General features: G+C 44.5%; 1 protein-coding gene across 2 annotated transcripts in view; it reads right to left on the reverse strand.

The window, feature by feature from the left end:
* LOC115461225 (drebrin-like protein A) overlaps positions 1-17,968 on the reverse strand; it is a 212,628-nt gene extending 194,660 nt beyond the window's left edge. For both annotated transcript variants that reach the window (XR_003940673.1, XM_030190909.1), the window contains exon 1: positions 17,703-17,968. Coding sequence is in view for 1 of the 2 variants with exons in the window: in XM_030190909.1 (XP_030046769.1) it covers positions 17,703-17,824 (122 nt within the window). In the remaining variant the exon portion in view is untranslated. The remainder of the gene's footprint in view (positions 1-17,702) is intronic.
* Between the last annotated feature and the right edge of the window lie 2,350 nt (positions 17,969-20,318).

Genomic DNA, 20,318 nt, shown 5'->3' on the forward strand with positions numbered 1-20,318 from the left:
TCCGTGATTTTTAAATACACTTCAGGAACACACAAAGGAATCCTACAGAGAATGCATGGAAACAAACAAGCTCAGAGGTGATTAGGACTGTGCAGATCTTTTTTCTGCCGTCATCTACTATGTTACTATGTATTAGATAGCAAAACCAGTAACTGAGAAGCAAAGCCAGTGCTGGGCAGACGTCTACGGTCTGTGCCCTGAAAACAGCAAGGGCACGTCAAGATCAAGTAGTTGCACGTCATACCTTACAAGATTATCTTGTGGGCAGACTAGATGGACCATCTACTATGTCACTATATATGTAGGAAGGTGTCCCACCAGTCTACTGCATCTGAAGAGAAAGCCAATCATTCTGTGTGACCCAAAGGAATATTTGTTTTCCCTAAGTTTCTAGGTATATCCCATTATCCCCTAAATCTATAAAACCGGGCGCCCAAGTTTACACTAGAGGGTCCTTTACTCAAGCTTAGCTCATGTTATCTGCCGTAGGAACCATTTTATTCCTATGGGCCTTGCTGCAGATAACATTCTCTATTCTTTAGTTAAAAGAACCCCTTAGTGTGAAAAGCTGTGCACCCAAGTTATAGAAGAAGTTCAATTGCAAGCACCATCTTTATTAATAACTGGCTGTCAATTTGAGTTAACAGCTGATTATTGGCTTAAATTAGGCGTTCTCCGCCCAGTCCTCGGGACACACCTAGCCAGTCAGGTTTTCAGGATATCCACAATGAATATGCATGAGGTAAATTTGCAAACACTACCTCTATTGTATGCCTGCAGCTATTACTAGTGAAGACCTGTTATTCCATTTGACTGCCGCTTACTCAGAGCCTTGTTTAATACACATTATTGTGTTCCACCAGTGTATGTGACCCCTGAGGCAGGCGACTTCCCGCCAAAACACTGTCAGGTCCTTTTTATATGAGGTGCTTTGTTTAATAAATATTCTACATCTACATTTGTCTCCTGGAGGTTCTTGGTCCACCCCTACTTCTCATTTTGGTGCCATGTATTGAATTTACCCCTAAATGCCTCTCCATCATCGTGCATTTGGCCCAAAGGGAGAGGTTTAGTGCTCTTCCAATCCTGAACAAGCCACTAATGTTTACTAAGAATTATCTGGAAGGACTGCCATAGTCAAGGAAGAGACTGAGGTTAGAACAGTTATAAATATTTATTGTAAGCACTTGTTAATAACATCTGATTCAACAGAGGTTTGATGGAAAGCTGCCAAAGTATATAACGTGGCAGTTATATAACTGATTCCTACCACTCCCTCACACCTGCAATTAATACTAGAGCTTTGTCATCTCTGGAGAACAAAGAAAAGGAGAGAAAAAAAGAGCAATGAAGGGCTGACAGACTGCCACTGATGGAAAAGAATATAGAAAAATATAAGAAATGGAGGAATAGAAAGTAAAGGATGGAGAAAGGCAATGAGAGAGAGGAGAGAGAGAGGAGAGAGATGAGGAGAGAGAGAGAGAGAGAGATGAAGCAGGCTGGAATAGAAGAGGCAGAGAAACAAGAAGAGGCTCATGTTTTTGTTGTAAAATGACACAACCCAGTCCAGAGTGAGCCCAGCTCTCTTTTATATCCCTTTTGTACCATCCTGTGCTGATGAAGGTTTGCTGTGACCTCGTTTTAGTTTCTGGTTCTTCGCTCTGGACTGGTTTGGAATGGAAGAAGCGCCCTGCTAGATTTTAAGGAAGTTCTTGATGGAGGGAACTGTACGATTTTCATAAATGAACTGAAAGTTCAAAATCTTTTGGTATCCTGGGTGATCCCAGAGTCATTAAGAGACAGTTCTATAGAGGATACCTCATTTTAGGAGCCAAAAATGTACCTATTTAGGGCCAATTCTATTAAGTAAAGTAGGTGCCTACCGATTAAATATGTGGGAGCACTTACACTAGCCATAGCTTGGTGTAAAATGCTTGTGCCTAGATTGGGGAAGAGCACACGTAAATTGTAGTATATTCTATCAAGTACATAAGTGTATGCCCTGCAAAGTACACGCCATCGAAGTCATACTTGACACATTCACACATATACGACTAGAATCCCGCATTTATCCACGTACTTGCGGCTCCTTATAGCGTTACCCACTCAATTCCCTAGTGTTAGAGCGGCACTCCTTTTTTTTTTTTTTTTTAATAACTTTTCAGAGGTCTTTTTCTTTTTTTTTAAACAACTCTTCCAAATGGCAACACCAGGACCGATCATATGTAAAGATGCACAAGCATAACCTCAGCATTTAACATTAAAACTAAACATCAGCCCACCCACTGTGTTGCAGGACTAAACTTCCAACACTTAACGTCACCCAAAATCCCCCTTACTTATACCTCCTTTTTTTATATTTGACTTTTAATAGACACAGGCAACCCCCTTCCCCCTGGGGCTCGTGCAAGCTTAATCCATACGTTCATCACAGATAAGTTGCCTATAGGTTGCATCTTAGGAACTCCAGAAGGAAGCTGTCTTTGGCACACTGCAAGTTTTACGGCAAGTGGTTAGCAATAAATTTGAGAGACTGAGATCATACTCCACATGCCCTGGCTTAGGAATGTTCATGCCTATCAAGGTATGCGCGAAACTAAAACTGCCCCTCCCCAAGGGCACAAACAATGGAATCCTTAAATGTTAAAGAAGGGCACAATTTTCCATCAAGCCCCACCAGGAAAATATCCCATGTTTGTGCCACGTCAAAGCAAGCCAGATTTTCTCCCATTTCTTTAGTCTTATGACTCAGTGCAACCCCCTCCACCCCCCCCCCCCCCCCACCCCCCCCCCCCCCCCCCCCCCCCCCCCCCCTCAAGTCTCATTTTAACTTGGCTAGCCCTCCTGGACTCGCCTTTTTCATCAGCTGAGTTTCAGTGCTAGATGTCATAACTGGCTTAAATTGTTTAGCCATCCAGGTTGAGGTGAACTTTCCACAAAAACCCAGCTGGCTAGACTGATACTCAAAAACTACTTTAAACTCAGATGGCCAAAACAGAGCCGCTATCTTGCTGCTCAGCAGCATTTTGAAAACTAGTCCCTTTGAGCTCGATTCTATAGCAGGACACTCTCTAAGAAGTCCAACTAAGTGCTATTTTTAGTATATTTTATAAAGGCAACCTGGGTGTTTTTATGCCTTTCTAAATTAGGCTCACAGATCCCACATCAACAGTGTACAAATGCTGACATGCCCATTTACAAAGCCTCCAAAGCTGAAAAATATGTGTGTGGAGTCTAATATGTACATATATATATATATTATACAATTATGCACTTACATCACAACTCCTCTTCTGCTCCATTCGGTCTATGCTCCCTTTTAAAACAAACAGGAGGAAATATTTTTTCACTCAACAAATAGTTAAGCTCTGGAACTCGTTGCCAAAGGATGTGGTAAAAGCAGTTAGCGTTTCTGGGTTCAAAAGGTTTGGAAAAGTCCATAGTTTGCTATTAAGATAGAACATGGGGAAGCCACTACTTATCCCTGAGGTCAGCAGCATGGAATGGTGCTACTGTTTGGGATTCTGCCAGATCTTGTGACCTGAACTGGTCACTGTTGGAAGCAGCATACTGGGCTAGCTGGACCATTAGTCTGTCCCAGTATAGAAATACTTCTAATGCAGGAGGTTCTCAACGCAGCCCTCGGGACACAACTGATCAGTCAGGTTTTCAGGATACCCTATCCTGAAAACCTGATTGGCTCTGTGTGTCCCCAGTGCTGGGTTGAGAACTCCTATTCTAATGCCTCATGCAGACTGCTGACAAGTAGGGTACACAATTCCCATATATGAATGTTTTATGTGGGTATGTGGTTGCACAATGTGATAGAAGTCTTTTTCTCCGAGTATAAAAAAGGCATTTCACACAGAAGAGCTTAGATCAAATTACACCCTTTGGGTCTGTGCCACTATTTCGGCTGTAACGTATTAGAGCATACACTATTGTCTCAGTGGAGAAGTATTTTATTTATAAACCGGTTATTAAGTCAAGGGCACAAACTTCAAACTTGCATTACAGCTGCAGAAAGCTTCCATGATATTTTTCAATTATCCCTCCATACCTCTAACCATGAGGTCTTGGGATTTTCATACAGGAACATTCCAATAAAATCAAGATTAGACATTCTTTCAGCTTTAAGTCTTCACCAGCTTAATCCTTAGCTTTGGAGTCAATGATGTAATGAAGGGTGTCCTATGTTTCAGACGGGCCCTCACAGCTAATCATTTTTCCATCCATAGCAAATCATGCATCTCTGCTCTCCAAATGTTGGGGGAGACTTTTCTAGCCAGTGGATTAGAATGCATTTTTTAGCTATCAGACAAGACTTCTTCACTAACAGGATTATTCAAGGTTAATCATCTATCATATCCAAGAGGCACATCTCTTCTGTTTAACTACTTTCTCTAACAAAAAGAGGGAAGTCTGCATATGAAGGGCACTGCTATATTCTAGGGGCCAGTGTTTGCATGCCCCTTGTGCTTTTAAATGCCTAGAATACTAGCACTTATGCATGGAAACAATGGAGGCCTCAGGTGGCACTCTTCTCCCCCCCCCCCCCCCATTCCTTCTTCCGTCCCCTTCCCTAAGTTTACTTCTTTTCCCTTGTTTTAAAAAGTGGCGGCAGTAGCAGCGATTCCCATACGCTACCCTGCAGCTGGCACCGGCCTTTTCCCTTCACTGTGGTCCGCCTCTCTGATGTAACTTCCTGTTTCTTCAGAGGCGGGCCATGGTAGAGAAGAGGCCGGTGCCAGTGGCAGGGCAACGCATGGAAATTGCTGCCGCCATCGCCACCTTTTAGAAAATGGGAAAAGAAGATAAACTCAGGGAAGGGGGTGAAGGAAGGAAGGAAGGAGATGCCAGACCATGGCCAGGAAGGGGGGTGGCATCTTGCCTAGGGATGCCCCTGCCTGGAAGTGGTCACTTACTCACGAAAGTGCCAGCAGGGTGCCTAAGAGCTATTCTGCAAATACTTGTAGCATGTATTTGCAAGGTGGGCATACACGTGGGGTGTCATGAATGGGGCATGGGCAAGCTCCCAGTTATGCAGGTAACTTATAGAATACTGTAAGGTACTTGCATCCCTGCTCCATTTATGCACTCGCTCTTAGGTCAGCTCTATGAATGACGTAACTACAGGCTCATAAAATGTTAGACGATCTATAACGGAATCCTGGTCGTCACGTGCCATTATAAAAGAGGCTTTCACTGTGCACCAGTGGGGTGCCTAAATGGAGGCACCAAGTTGTAGAATTGCCCCAATAGACACTATTCTAAAGTCCACCAGTGTCTGAGCAAGCCCACACATAGGACAGAATTCAGTAAATGATGCCCAAAGTTAAGAACTAGGAAGATCTGTGCCGAGATAGTATTCTGTAAAGGACGCTCTACACAAAGCACCCTCTGCAGAATACTAGCTTAAAGTGGATCTCGTGCCTAACTTTGGGTCTGAAACTTATGCCTGCTGAAACCTCATGGAAATTCTGGCACACAACTAATGACAGTTGGACATGTAAAATGAACCTATTTTTATAGCATTGTGGCTACTTTCTGGGAATGCACGTGACCCGCTCAGTCCCCCTTTTGAGTTGCATGTAAACCCAAATGAGTGCCAATTAACACCAATTATTGATTGTAAACAGCTCATTAACTAATTATGCACAGATCTGCTTTGGGCAACCTATATAGAATCTGGGGGATAATGTATAGACAAGCTTTCTGCATTACTACAACTAAAGATCAACAATTAGGAGAAGACCAAGTTAACACCATGGTATCCAAGATCTTCAGATCATTATGGAAATTAAAAAGAATTGGATCCTTTTTCCTATCCAATTTCTTCCCGAACAACTGTGCAAGCATTGGTCTTACCACAACTGGTCTACTGCAATGCTTATTACCTAGGGAATAAAGAATCTTTAATAAAAAATAAAAAAAAAGACACAGCTGCAAGACTTGTGTTGAGAACTTCAAAAATTTGACAGAGCTTCTCCCTACTTTCTAAACTACACTGGCTTCCAATCAAAGCTAGAATAATCTTCAAAACCTGCACATTTATTTACAAAATAATACATGGTTTGGGATACATGTTGGATTTAATTGATTTACCAGCTCGAAATACATCTGTAAAATCCAGAAAATACCTATACTTCATATCCTAACTATAAAAACATTGATTTCAAGTCTATATTATGCAAACATAGGCACTAAATGGTGAAATGATTTACCAGTTAAATTTAAATGAATCTCTAACTATTTAATATTCTGAAGACTTTTCTCTTTGAAAAATTCCTGAAATAAGTATGTATTCATTGAATTGTCGTATTTCTGTAAAAGCCTATGTACTCTAGCTAAGTTGCTCTAACAGATCGATCTTTACATCAGTATTTGTATCATTTACTTAAATGTTGCAAGCCACACAGAGCTGAATAACTGGTATTCGGATTATGTGGGACATAAGAACCAAAACAAATAAAATAAAGCATTCCCCCAAGGGTGCCACTTTAGTCCTTCATGACTACCTGGAGTACATATAGAACCTATACAAAAATTTGAAATGGATCTCTCAGCAGAGGACGTTTTGAACAATTCAGACACATTTCCTGTTAGTAGGGTTAAGTTGGTCAAAGTAGGGGGGAGGGTTAGGGGGAGGGGGTTTGTGAGGTTGGGTAGGAAGTTGATTTGGATATTGGCTGGAGGGGGGGTTAGGGCTGGAGGGGGTTTGTCACACAAAACAAAAAGTTGTCACTTTGTATGCATTTATGAGCATTACAAATTAATGTGTTGCATTGGGGGTGCTATTTATGCTGTGGGGGGGTCTTTACTCTGTACCCTGATTTGTTTGCTTCTTTGTTTTCAATGCTCAATAAAGACTTCACTTAAATTAAAAAAAAAGTGTTACTGAAAACTTATTTCTTCAAGCAAGCTTTTAGCTGTAGCCCGGTGGGTGGAGAGATTGTAATGCCTTGTCACGGTTGTGCCCTGGTTTCAGGCTCTCAGTCATCTCGCCCCCTGGTGGCCACGCCTGGTGGCTGCATTGGATTGTCTGTGTGCTGTTTCCCGTTCCAGACTTCAGCCTAGTCCAGTCCGGATCTTCCGGCCTGCCAGACTTGCTTGTCTTGTTTGAGCCTGCACAGCACCCGTAGCTGCCTGATGATTGCTGCAGCTGAATCTCAGCTGCTGCTGGGCTTATTAGCCATTTGGAAACTCTCTGCTTTACCTTTGCATCGCCTAAGGCCCTGGTTTGTTGGTGCTTATTGCTCTTCTGCCTAGCTTGGTTTTTATTCTAGTTCCTTGTCTGATGCTAGTTAGTCTCTGTGTAGTTTAGCTTAGGGTTTGTGTTTGTTTCCTAGACTTGTTCCTTGTTTGTCTTTTGTGTTTAGTGTTTGTTTGTTTGTGTTTCTTGTTCAGTGGCTGCCTGGCAGCTTTCAGTTCTGTCTCGTGTTTGTCAGTGTTTGTTCCCTGTTTTAGTGGCTGCTTGCAGCTTCCAGTTCCTACCCTGTCCTGTAAGTCCTGTCGGCCGCCTGCAGCCAGGGGCTCAACTCCTGGGGAAGGGCGGCTAGTGCAGGTGAAGTCTTGCTGTTCCTATCTGAGTTCTTTCTGGTTCCTGGTGTGGGGTGGTTTGCCTGCCACTGCTGCTCCTCGGCAGTGGCCCAAGGGCTCACTAACCTAGTTCCTGCAATACGCAAAGACTGAATGTTGATCTTGTGTGCTTGTAGTCAGTGGCGTAGCCAGACAGCCAATTTTGGGTGGGCCTGAGCTCAAACTGAGTGGCCACAAAACTTTCTGTCAGCCACAACCCTTCCCCCCCCCCCCCCCCCCCCCCCCCCCCCCCCCCCACTCTCCACCTCTTCCCCAGCACCTCCCAACTCAAAATATAAATACTTTAGTTAATGAGGATCCCAAAGGTCTGTCAGCTGAAGACTTCCTCTGAAGGTGGCCAGAACTTCATTTTACCAAGTTTGGCAGATAGCAGAAACATCCATGAGCCACCGATGCCAGCACCTCATGCATGCTTACTGATGGTGGCTCGAGGATACTGTCACCAATTGCAGAGTTTGGTAGAAAAGAATTGTGGCCATCTTTGGAGGAGGTCCTCAGCTGGTGATGCTTGCGGATCCTCACCAACTACAGCACGGCTCAGGACTGGTGTTAGACATGCAAGGGTCCAGGTCAGAAAATAAAGGCGGGGCCACTTGGATCCTCTCTCCTTCCTGCCTCCCCTCTGATCTCCCCACCTGCCAGGACTATCTCATCAATACACCCTCACCAAATACAGAACAAGGGATCACAAATTAGAAATCAAAATATGTAGACAAAAATTGAACTGGGAACCCTAAGAAGTTAAACAGCATGTACTGTAACACTGGAGAAATAAAAAGGGAAATGCATTTCCTTTTCTACTGAACACAGTACAAAGACATCCGCTATGTACATTTCCCAAAGCTAACATATTTCAGTTAATAAATTAAAAATAAAATGCTTGTGTCTACCTTTGTTTTCTGGACATTTTTTTCCATCATGTTGGTTCCAGTTTCTCTTTTCTGCTTTCCTTTCTGCCCTCTGCTAATTCTCCTTCAAGCGGTTGCTGTCCATTTGTCTTTTCTGCTCTCTCCTGTCTTGTTCTATTCCCTAAATACACCTGCCTCTGATATATTGGTATTTCCTTTTTAGCTCTTTCCTCTCTTTTTTTTTTCTTTACTGCCTCTCTCACCCTCATCCTTCTTTATACTTTTCAGCTACCTATCATATTCTATCTCCTACGCTCACCCATTAGCTCTCCCATCTCACTCCTTCCCAGCCTTCCATTCCATTTCATCTTTAATCTACTCCCCATTAACATATTCCTACCCCTTATAATCACTATCCTCCTTCCATTCATTCCCCCACCTCTCCCACATGGTTCCACCGTTCTCAGCATCTTCCTCCCTCTAACCTTCTAGCTCAGCATCTGCTTCCTCTTTCTCTCCTCCCCACCCTCGTAGCCTAATATCTTCCACTCTACCCCTCAGCATCTTCCTATGCCTTTTCTCTTCCTTCCCCCACCTCCTTCTCCCAAGGTCCAGCACTTCTCCCTCTCTTCCCTCCCTTCCATTACCAAGCATCTCTCCTTCAATCCCCTTTACCCCTGGACCCAACATTTGCCTCTTTCTCCCCTCCCCTTCCTGTGCATCTCTCCCATTGTCCACTATTTCTCACTCTCTCTTGCACTCTGGATCCAACATCCCCCCCCCCCCCATGCATCACTCCCTCTGTCCCCTCCACTGCTAAGTCCAACAGCTCTCCTACCTTCTCTCCTCCCTCACTTCCATTGTCCACCATCTCTCTCTCACTTTGTCTTTCTACCCCTCTCCCTTGCACCCTAAGTCCACTCCAACCTCTCTTTCCCCTCATGCAGTATCTCTCCCTCTTACCCCTCCACTGCCATATACAACAACTTTCTCTCTCTCTCCCCTATATCCCTCGTGCAGCATCTTTCCTTCTCTCGCCCATGCATCGTCCCCCTCTCTCCCCCTGTGCAGTACGTTTCCCTCTCTTGCCCCTCTCTCCCCCCGTGCAGTATGTATCCCTCTCTTGCCCCTCTCCCTCCCATGCAATACGTCTCCCTCTCCCCCCTCGTGCAGTACGTCTCCCTCTCTTGCCCCTCTACCCCGTGCACTGTCTCCCTCTCTTGCCCCTCTCCTCCCCATGCAGTACGCCTTCCTCTCTTGCCCCTCTCCCCCCCCCATTGCAGTGTCTCCATCTATGAAGTATCTCTTGCTCCTCTGCCCCCCTTTGCAGCATCTCTCCCTCCCTCCCTTTCCTAACATCCCTGGTCTGGATCTCCCGCTGTCTACATTAACAAGCTTCTCTCCTCAAAAGGGCAGTGGCAAGAATTCCTACGTGCTGCCAGTTGCTAACCCTGAAGCCTTCTTTCAGCTGCATGGATTGGAAGTTGCATCGGGGAGGGGGGGGGCGGACATGGCAGAGAGAAGGCTTCCAGGTCAGCCACAGGCAGCGTGTAGGAATCGCTGCCGCTGCACTTTTGAAAAACTCATTAAAAGAAGGGGAGAGCGAAATGCAGGACCGCAGGCGCCCAGTTTGCTTCTCCCATGCCGGCTGTCAGATGTGCACTGCTGCTGGAAGGGCCTCACCTCAACTGGGTGGGCCCAGGCTCACCTGTGAGTATGCCCCTGCTTGTAGTAGATCTGTCCTATTGATATATGGAGTTCATTTTCTTTCTTGCATTTTGTTTTATATTGTAAACCTCTCGGGTCCAGTATGAGTGAGATACCAAGTTTCTAAATAAATATAAATATAAACTTATTGCGCATTAATTAGCTAACAAACAGTTAACATGGAACCACTTACTGCCTCCTAAATAGGAAGCACTAAGTGCTTCCAAATTGACTGCTGGCAGGTACTATACGCTAATGCTAACTAGTTACATGACCCCCGGCTCAGTCTGCTGCCCCTCACTACCTCTCTACCCTCATCTCCTCTTACGTTCCCGCCTGAAACCGACGTTCACAGGACAAATCCCTCCTCTCAGTACCCTTCTCCACCACCGCCAACTCCAGGCTCCGCTCGTTCTGCCTCGCCTCACCCTATGCTTGAAACAACTTTCCCGAGTCCTTACGCCAAGCCCCCTCCCTACCCATCTGCAAGTCTTTGCTTAAAGCCCACCTCTTCAATGCTGCGTTCGGCACCTAACTCTTCCTCTCAGGAATTCCAGACTGCCCCAATTTGTCTGCCCCTATCGGTCTGACTGTTCACGTGTCCTTTAGATTGTAAGCTCTTTGAGCAGGGATTGTCCTTCTATGTTAAATTGTACAGCGCTGCGTAACCCTAGTAGCGCTTTAGAAATGTTAAGTAGTGGTAGTAAGTAGTAGTAGTAGTAATGGGAACATTAACGCAGGACCTAAATAGGAAAATACTGGGTACACTTCCACTAGGTGCCATGTAAAATTGCACCTAATATGCAGTAAAGTCCCGTGTTAAGCTGCTACAACTGCAAATTTTACTGTAGCTTAGTAAAATGGCCCCTTAGTCTCCCGACTCCTAAATATCTTACTTTCCATACCGAGGATGAATTCCATGTTCCCTCTATTAAGAGCTACACAGAACCAGAGCATGCAATCCAAAAGTCTTCCTTACCACTGTTAGCACATTGCTCTTAAACAGCAGTTAGGGAAAAGGCTGAAGCTTGGGGGACTGACCTCTCCTGTACAGCTGAACTGGATAAACTCCACTGTTACATTCTTGGTATTCTCCAGATCTCAGGTCAATACTGAATTTCGAGAGCCAGAATACAAATTTTTACTTCAAGTGCATATGCCACCCTGGAGGACCTACAAGGCCCTCCTGGCGACAGATGGGGGATGTCTTAAGTCATGCTCCTGGGACAACCCTAGGTCATGTTTGGAGGCACCTGGTGGGGTTTCCACAAAGTTTGGGTTATGATGCACTGACTCTCCATCTTTTAAGTCTACATTTTAGAAGTAGATATCTATGCACCAACTCTCTGAACGGAAAGGAATTATTCTTAGCTAAAGCAACCTTGCTTGTGAAGTGAGCAATTTGGCTCCTGTGAAGGAGTACCCATGCACCTAGTTTGTCACAAATGGCATGACTTGATGTTTACTTTACTTCTTTTTGAAAAAAGGGGAGTGGGGGGTGTGATTCTTCCTGGTGGACTACATTTCAATCCATCTGGGAAACCATTTTGGAATATTCTTATCCATAGCCAGCATAAATTCTGAACAAATAATTGTTGGGTGGTTGCACCATTGGGTAAGTAGGGAGGGGTGGTTAGGTAGGAGAGAGGGGGAATGGGGGATTGGGAGGGGTTTAAGAGGGTTTTTGTAGACATATGTAAGAGGATAGATTTAAAGAAAATGTTTTTGTGAGTTCTCACAGTAGCCTCAATCTAGGCTGTATACTATTGATTTTATTCAGGATCGAAGGTTGTTTGTGCCTGAGGTGGAGGAGGGCAGAGGTACAAATAAAACATACTGGCCCTAGCTTCTCTTTCAACGTCCTACCTGCTAGTTTACCCTGCATTGTGGTTCCTTTATTTGATACTAGTAAAAGAGGCCCGTTTCTGAGCAAATGAAATGGGCGCTGGCAAGGTTTTCGTCGCCAACACCCCCCCCCCCCGGCCAACCCCTTCGTTGTTCTGAGATTGCTCCGCCCCCAACGTCATGACGTTTGATGCGAGGCCGGGGCCCGGAGCGATTTCCCACCCTCCCGCCTCCCTCCCTGCCAACCCCTTCGTTGTTCTGCCATTGCTCCGCCCTCGAGGGCGGGGCCCGGAGCGATTTTGGTGGCTTCACCACCACGAACCTTCGAACCTTTTTGAAGGAAGTCAGGGCTTGGCTTCACTGACATCAGTGTCCTCAGAACGTTGAGGGTGAGTTTTATTATAGTAGATACTTTCACTTAGTACATCAGCAAAATATATCCTTGAAGTGTCGTAGAATCAATACTAGCATTAAAAGTTAAATGTGTAAGCCTGAAATCTTTTGGTGGCCCTCAAAGCTCTCTGATGTCCACTTTACGACCCTTTGCATGAAAAAGGTTGGAGACCACTACTATAAAGGAACACAGGTGTCTACTTTCCTGTCTACAATATTAACCTAACTAGGTACATATGTGCTTAAGTACAGTCATAGAGCTGGTGAGTTAGAACCTAAGTAATTTACAGTATTCTATTAGTTAGTTATTCATGTAATTCTGAACCTGGCCCAAGCACCACATACGGTCCCCCCCCCCCTTGAAAATCTGTGCTATGTAAGCGGTTATTTACAGAAAGCACTCAGGCAGGGGTTTGGCAGCTATACGTGTACATGTATATATTAATATATACCTGCCATTATTCTAAACATTTACGAGATAACGGGTGCATTAAATTTAACACCTATATTATGGAACTGCCCCCTAAGCGTCAACATGTTTCTAACCCCCCATAATATTTAATTTACAAAAAATAACTTGTTTTCTTTGAGTGTCCCTCTCATCATGTCTTTGCCTTTGAGATTTTCATTCTATGGAAAATGCTCCTTTGTGGCATTTTATTGAACCCTGCTAAGTATTTCAATGTTTGCCTCTTATCTCCTCTTTCAGCAGTAGGGTAACATCAGTGTCCAGCACCTGAGGACCAGTGTTTACATTTTGCACCTGCCCAACTCACACTATATCCCAAAGGTCCCCTGCTCCTTTTTGGTTTTGATCTTCCAGTCCCTCCTCCAGTACCCCCTCAGGTTGGCACCCAGGGCCCTCTCCTGACCTCTCCTCGGTACCTTCAGTGGTCTGGGACGCTCTCCATCAGTACCCATTACCTGGTCTGCTTTCAATTTCAATAGTGCCGGTACCTCCTCAAGCAATGCTAATGCATTCATCCCTATGCCTTGTGTCTTTGTCTTTCATGTTAAGTCCCTTTGAGTCTATACTTCTGTTTGTATTTGCTTAGATTCCTCCTTTCTTCCAGGGACAGCAGAATACCTTTTTCCTTGAGACAGCCAGGACAATTTCTTCTGATCCTCCGGGTCACTAAACTCATTATCCTATTTCTTTTCTCCCATCCTCCATTCAGTTTTTCTGTTTTCTCTTACAGTAACAAAGATTGTTGCCCCTTGGCTTTATTCCTTGTTTCAAGCTTTTGCCTAACATCTTTCCCCATTGTAACCCCAGTACTCTGTATGTTTCATGCTATGCTGTACTAATATATTTTATATTATATGATTTACACAGCTTTGGGTTGACTTGTCGGGGAATAAAGCGTTCAATACCCCTAAGAATGCAACAGAATCCTATGAGTTACATAGGAGATCCTATGAGTTACAGTAGATACTTTCCTATCCCTGGAGGGCTTTATAGGGGTATCCCCTGTATCTTACCTTTGGTTAGGCCTGAGGCCTGGGAAGGCCGTGAATCATCTTTTTTTGAACAATACAATCACGGATTCTGCACAACTTCCTGGAAGTACTGTGCTAGCTGACATCATCCAAGGACACGTGGTCCACCTGCACTGGCCCTCATGTGAAGCTGTGGAGGAGAGAGTTTCACGGAAATACAAAGTAATGTGGTAGCCACGTTAGTCCACTTTTAAAAGGTAATAACTAAAAATAAAACAAAATATAGAAAAGAAAATGATACCTTTCTTATTGGACTAACTTAATACATCTTTTGATTAGCTATCGAAGGTAACAGATCAGAAGAGTTACCTTTGAAATCCGATTAAAAAGTGTATTTAGTCCAATAAAAAAGGTATCATCTTATTTTCTTTTCTCTGTTTTGTTTTATTTCTATTTATTAACAGAAACACCGGAATGAGGTAATCCTCATTAGCTACCTCGTTAGCGAGGTATCCTGTACCAGTCCTGATAAGGGACCAACTGCGGAGCTTGTTACTTGTGACTGTATATCAGCTGCTAGACAGATGGCTACAGTATCTGATTTGTCCAGAATAGTCACCTGTGAACCACTGGGGCACAGCCAACACCAGGCTTGGTAGACAGTTTGGACCAGAAGAGAAGACCTGGTGGCATACGCATCTCTCTTAGGAGAGGGACCGACTTGTAAATCACCTATAACCTGTATGTTTCTGTACAATGTGTAGTACAAGGAAGAATCCAAGAGATGACGACTGAGAATCCAGCTACCTGTGCCGTGCAGGGACGTGTCAGAGTATACCCAGTACTAACCAGAGAGTTCACCTTGTACAGTGAGAGCCCTGAAGAGGAACCAATTTAAATCACCTGACGCTGAAGCTGCAGACCTCTAAGGGTGAGAGAACAGGATTTCTTGTATAGTTCAGGAGCTCTAGTCACCTACTTGTCTTTAGCTTGATAAGGATTGGTTATTCTCAACCACATAGTCTATAGCAGAGTTGTCCAACTTTTTTCTATCAGGGGCCATATTTTGTAACATTCAGAGGGCCAAAACACACATGTGCACTCACAGTCTCTGAGAATCACATATGTGCTTCCCCTGCTTTCACCCATCCTCTCTCTCTCATAGGGGAAGTAAAAGGGACTTGATATACCGTGATATAGGTGAAGTCACACTTCTTGCAGACAAGTCCAGAGTACTGTATTTGAATCTACAGCTTACAATTTAAACTTGCATCTAGGGCAATGAAGAGTGATGTGACTGCCTAAGACCACAAGGAACCACAGTGGGATGTGACCCTGGCTTTCCTTGGTCTCAGTGAACTGCTCTAACCATTAAGCTACTCCTCCACTCTGCAAACAGCGTTAGCCCATGTCGCCCTACACTTTTCCATCACTGAGCTTCTAGTCCACTCTAGCAGGATGGGTAAGAAAAAAAATGCAGTTTCCAGCCTGATTCAGTCTATGACCTATTTGCTGAGACAGCTAGCGTGGATGAGATGAGGACACCTGTCCACTGGAAACAGACCACCATGTCACTTTAGAATTTCCAATTTGTTCACCTCATTCTCTCCAATGACGGACATCACTGGAGTAAAGTGTAAGTTGCCAAGATGGATCAAAAGTTTCAGTGTACATTTACTAAATCAGTAGATTCTCAGCATACACGTTTATGTTCAAAAGACTCTTTGAAGCAGGGAAAGGGATAACAGGGGCATTTTATGTACCCCTTATAATCCGGCCTCCCAACCCCCCCCCCCTCACCATTGCATGCATAGACTTGTAGTTTTAAGTGTCCTGAGAAAAACAAACAGGTCTACACGCTCATGAATGTAGCAGTGTAACACTAGGACTGGATCCTTAAAAAAACGGAGCTTGCAGCCATCTAGCTCTCTGCATTAGGCAGAGGTTTGTCCCTGGCAGTGGGCTTTGCTCCCCCCTGATTACATAATTTCTCTCTCTCTCTCTCTCTCTCTCGGGGGTTCCACCAATGGATGCCACACCACCCAGAATCCAAGAAGCAACACTGCCCAGCTGTTGGCTTGGTGCCATCTGCAGCTGCCTGTGGATTGCAAAAGCTGCCACGGAGATGAGATTCACACTCTCCATTTTTCTTCCCCCCCCCCCCCCCCAGACCATCAATGCGTTTACAGAAACGCAGTTCACAACACCACAATGTACATATGAATTATACATGCAAGTAGAGCTTCTGAATCAGAACGGCACCAGGGTTCTGTACGCCTGCGCTTGCCAGTCATAACAGAGGGAAAATTCAAAACTTTGGCAAAGCAAGGCAAGAAAAGATGAGTGTTTTAAAAGGTGACCAAGTGAAATGCAGGAAATGTTAAAGCAAAATGCAACCTTAAGTCTTGAAACCTTCAAGCATTACATTTCCACATCCTGAGCTATTATATCCTGATCCTCCATCATTACTCTATGTAGTGAGGTAAAGGCTGAGACTGGAAGGGTTGTAAGCCCTAAATTCTACCCCAGCCTATGTTCCTGCTTCAGTTGCTGGGGTGAGTGGCGACTCCTGCAGGAAGAGCTGAATCTGGAGACTCAAGACTTGTCTGCTCAAAACCGTTTCTTCCAGGTGGCAAGGTGTATGGGGGAGGGGGGTGCACTGCCACTGCCTACATCAATCTTTCCAAATCAAGAGGAACTCCCCCCTCTCACTCCCCCTTCACTGAAAGATGCACTTTGTTCTGGCTGGGACTGTATGCTTTGTGATTGAACAGGTAGTTTTGATCAAGAGTCCAAAATTCCAGCTGTACCATCATACCCCAGCCAGCCTCACACACTACTTGTGTCACTGCTGTGTCTTCAGTAATATAAGGTAGCTTTTGTCAAACTCAACTGCCCCCCCCCCCCCCTCACTCACTATTTTTCACATTTTCAGACCTGTATCCCACTGTTTTTAGAGCGAACTTCTAGCAGTCAGAGCAGTGCTGCAGAACACTGAAATCTTTAACAGGTTGTGCTACCCGTTATAGTAGGTCCGACAATAAAACCCTTGTAGTGCATCAAGCCGAGGACCACACAGGTTCCGTCTTCAGCTGTGGCTCTTAACATTTAAAGAAGGGAGCTGGGTGGTCTCCAGAGCTCATGATATATTGCAACATTTTTTTTGTTGGCATAGCAGCCAACTTCACAAGCCACCTGGTGCTGCTAAACTGAACACAAATGGCTTTTCCCTGGACACAATGTAACTCAGTACTACTGGGGGGTGTTTAAGTACCGGATGCACCCCGCCCCCAGGTCTATAAGAAAAAGAAGAAAAACTGTAAAAATGCACCTGGCTCCCAAACTCTACTTTAGTCTATTGATTCAACTTGTTTCACATTCCAGAAAAGTTCCCTTTTTTTTTTTTTTTAATGCAACAGCAACAACACTTCCCCGTGCCACCTTTATGCTCAGTATGGAACTCTTGCCCGTGCAGAAACGTAATGTGCGCTGCAGCCAGGCGCAGCACCCGCAGGCGCCCTTGCAAAGAGCGGAAAGAGTTAATAAATAAATGAGCCCAAATCACCTGGGATTCATTCATTCGATATTCCACAGACAGCGCCCCTCCCCCCTTTCTTTTTATTAGTGTCCCCCCACGCCAGCCTCGGGGTTCCGTGTCCCCCGCTCGCTCAGTCGTTGCACCCTTCGCCTCTAGGCTGACTGTGCTGCCAACTGGCTGCAGCGGGTCGCCAGGGACAAACTGCAAGGAAAAGCTGGCAGCCACTCCTGCCAGGCAACGGTTTGCAGAAGTTTCACAGAAAAGCGTTCTCATTCACACCCCCCACCCCTTCAAAAACAGCATCTGCTACCCCCGTTTCCTCTCTCTCTTACCAGTTCGTGGACGATTTGATGTTCAGAATATCCTCCTTGGCCGTCAGCAAAGACAAATTGTATTTCTCCAGATTGACGGCGCTCATGGTTCCCTGTGAAGTTTGCTTGCTTACAGCTGACATCGGTGAGTGAATATCACCCTCACCCCTTCTCTCTTGAGTCCGGTCGCCCTCTCTTCTTTTCCTGCCGCAAACTCCCTCTAGTTACAGCAAAAGTTTTTCCCTGCAAACCTTGGCCAATAGGCTCCTCCCTTTCTGCAGCCTTAAACAAACCGTGCAGAGACCTCAGGAAGAAGGGGAGGGGTGGGGGGCAGGAAGAGTATGTGAGTGCCTGCCTGAGCCTGAAAGGGTGGAGGGGTGGAAGCGAGTGAACCCTGAAGGAAAGGTAGAATGCTTTCGTCTCTTGAGGTTACTGCCTTGGCATTTTCCCATTTCTGCAGTTCTGTGCCAAGCTACTTAGGCAGGTTTCACTGTTCGCACCAGCTGCTCACCCGTTCACAGAGGACCTGCGTTATCCCATGAATATGGCTAGCCCCAGTTCTACTACTACTACTTAACATTTCTAAAGCGCTACTAGGGTTACGCAGCGCTGTACAGGTGGAAATGGATATAGATTTATTATTTTTGTTCTGGAATCCAATGCAACCGTTACCAAAAAAGTAATTAAAGGAACTTGGCTAGTGGACTTATAAGGCTTTTAACATTTTTATCCAGTGTAAATGGATATGGCTATATGTTTCATATGAATGCTGATTTTTTTTTTTTTTTAAGCAATAAGCAAACAAAAAAAAATAGAACATGTAATATAAACAAACTTGACATACCATCTTCTGGTTCAATCCAAAGCAGATTACATATTATGTATAAGTATTATTTTGTACATGGGGCAATGGAGAGTTAGTGACTAACTCACAGTTCCAGGGACATAGGAGCCAACTTTTCAGAATTATTGGGGGTGCTAAGCCCAATGTAAATAACTCCTCCCTGGACACATACAAGGAATTTTCTCAATATTGGAGGTGCTCAAGCACTCGGTTCCTATACCAGGGAGCTGCAGAGGAAATCAAACCCAGTTCCCCTGGTTCTTAAGTTGATGCACTAACTAGGCTACTCTTCCACTCCACTGAGGCACTTTTACTAAGCTGTGCAGCCAGCTCTACAATGAAGGACTTCTCTTCTAAGGATCAGGACCTTAAATCTTCATTGCCTGTGGTACTATCTCCTCCTGCTGTACTCAACCACCAGTCTCTTACTTCTGTAGACTCTCAATTAATGCCTCTCAACCCCAAACCAGTCATGGGACTTCCTTCATGGTCTGCTTTCCAGTCACAGTCTGTATTGTCACTGACTAAAACTATTTCCTCTGCGAGAACCACTTTTTGCTCTTTAGATCTGTTTCCTTCATTTTGGCTTAAAATCCCAAAGCGTCAACTGCTAACAATTATTCTTTCCCTAGTTAATGCTAGCCTGTCATCTGGTCAGATTCCTAGTTTTTGGAAACTGGCTGTATAACCCATGCTTGTTTCTCAAGTCCTTGGAAACTACCAACCTGTGTCAAATTTATGCTTTCTGTCCAAGGGCCCTGTTTACTAAGTCACGCTAGAGGTGTTTTTTAGCATGCGCTAACTTGACCTTCTCTTCTCATGTATTCCTATGGGCATCTACATGTTTAGCGCATGCTAATTTTTAGCAGGCGCTAAAAACGCTAGTGTACCTTAGTAAACAGGGCCCTGAGATTCTAGAAATGGTGGTTTGTCTACAGTTATCCTCATTTTCAGATAAATCTCTAGATCTCCATCCTAGAAAATCTGGTTTCAGCGCCAACCATAGTACTGAAACTGTTTTGACAGCTGTTCTGTCTGAAATATATTTTCACTTGGATAAGCATAAAGTAGTACTAGCTGTTTCTTTAGATCTCTCTGCTGCATTGGATCTGGTTGGTCATGATTTACTGCTCAAACACCTTTCCTTCCTTTGCATTTCTGGAGTAATTTTTGCCTGGTTTCAATCTTCTCTCTGGCCGATCCTATAAGGTCATAACTTCTACTTCCTCTGCTTCTCCACGCTCACATGTGGTGTCCCAAAGGATCAATATCTCCTTTTCAATGTGTACCTAAGCCCTCTTGCTTCTTTAATACATTAAACTAGTATTTCTTTCCATTTTTGTACTGAAGACATCCTTTTACTTTATCCCACAAGCTCCACCAATCCTTCTCTTGGCCTACTGCAAAACTATCTGAATTTGGTCTCTCCATGGCTTTTAGATCAAAAATTGGTTCTCAACAAACAAAAGACTGAGGCCTGTTGGTTCTCTGGTGGTTCGACTGCTCCTAGTTCTCTGTCTCTTTGGCACATTCATCTCACCTGTTAATTCCTTTTGGTATTTTTGGAGTCACTTGACCTTCTCTTCTCATGTATCATACCTATCCAAAACTAGCTTTTTTTGTGCTTCAACAATTATGCACTATACCCCGTTATTTCGACCAGAATACCTTCCACTCCTTGGACCTATCCCTCCTAGTCTCAAGACTAGATTACTGCAATATTATGTACCTTGGCTGTTCTCATACACACGTTAAGAAGCGCCAGACAATTCAGAATATAGCTGTTTAATTTG

The sequence above is a fragment of the Microcaecilia unicolor genome, chromosome 2 (genome assembly GCF_901765095.1).
Source record: "Microcaecilia unicolor chromosome 2, aMicUni1.1, whole genome shotgun sequence".
Taxonomy (NCBI): Eukaryota; Metazoa; Chordata; class Amphibia; order Gymnophiona; family Siphonopidae; genus Microcaecilia; species Microcaecilia unicolor.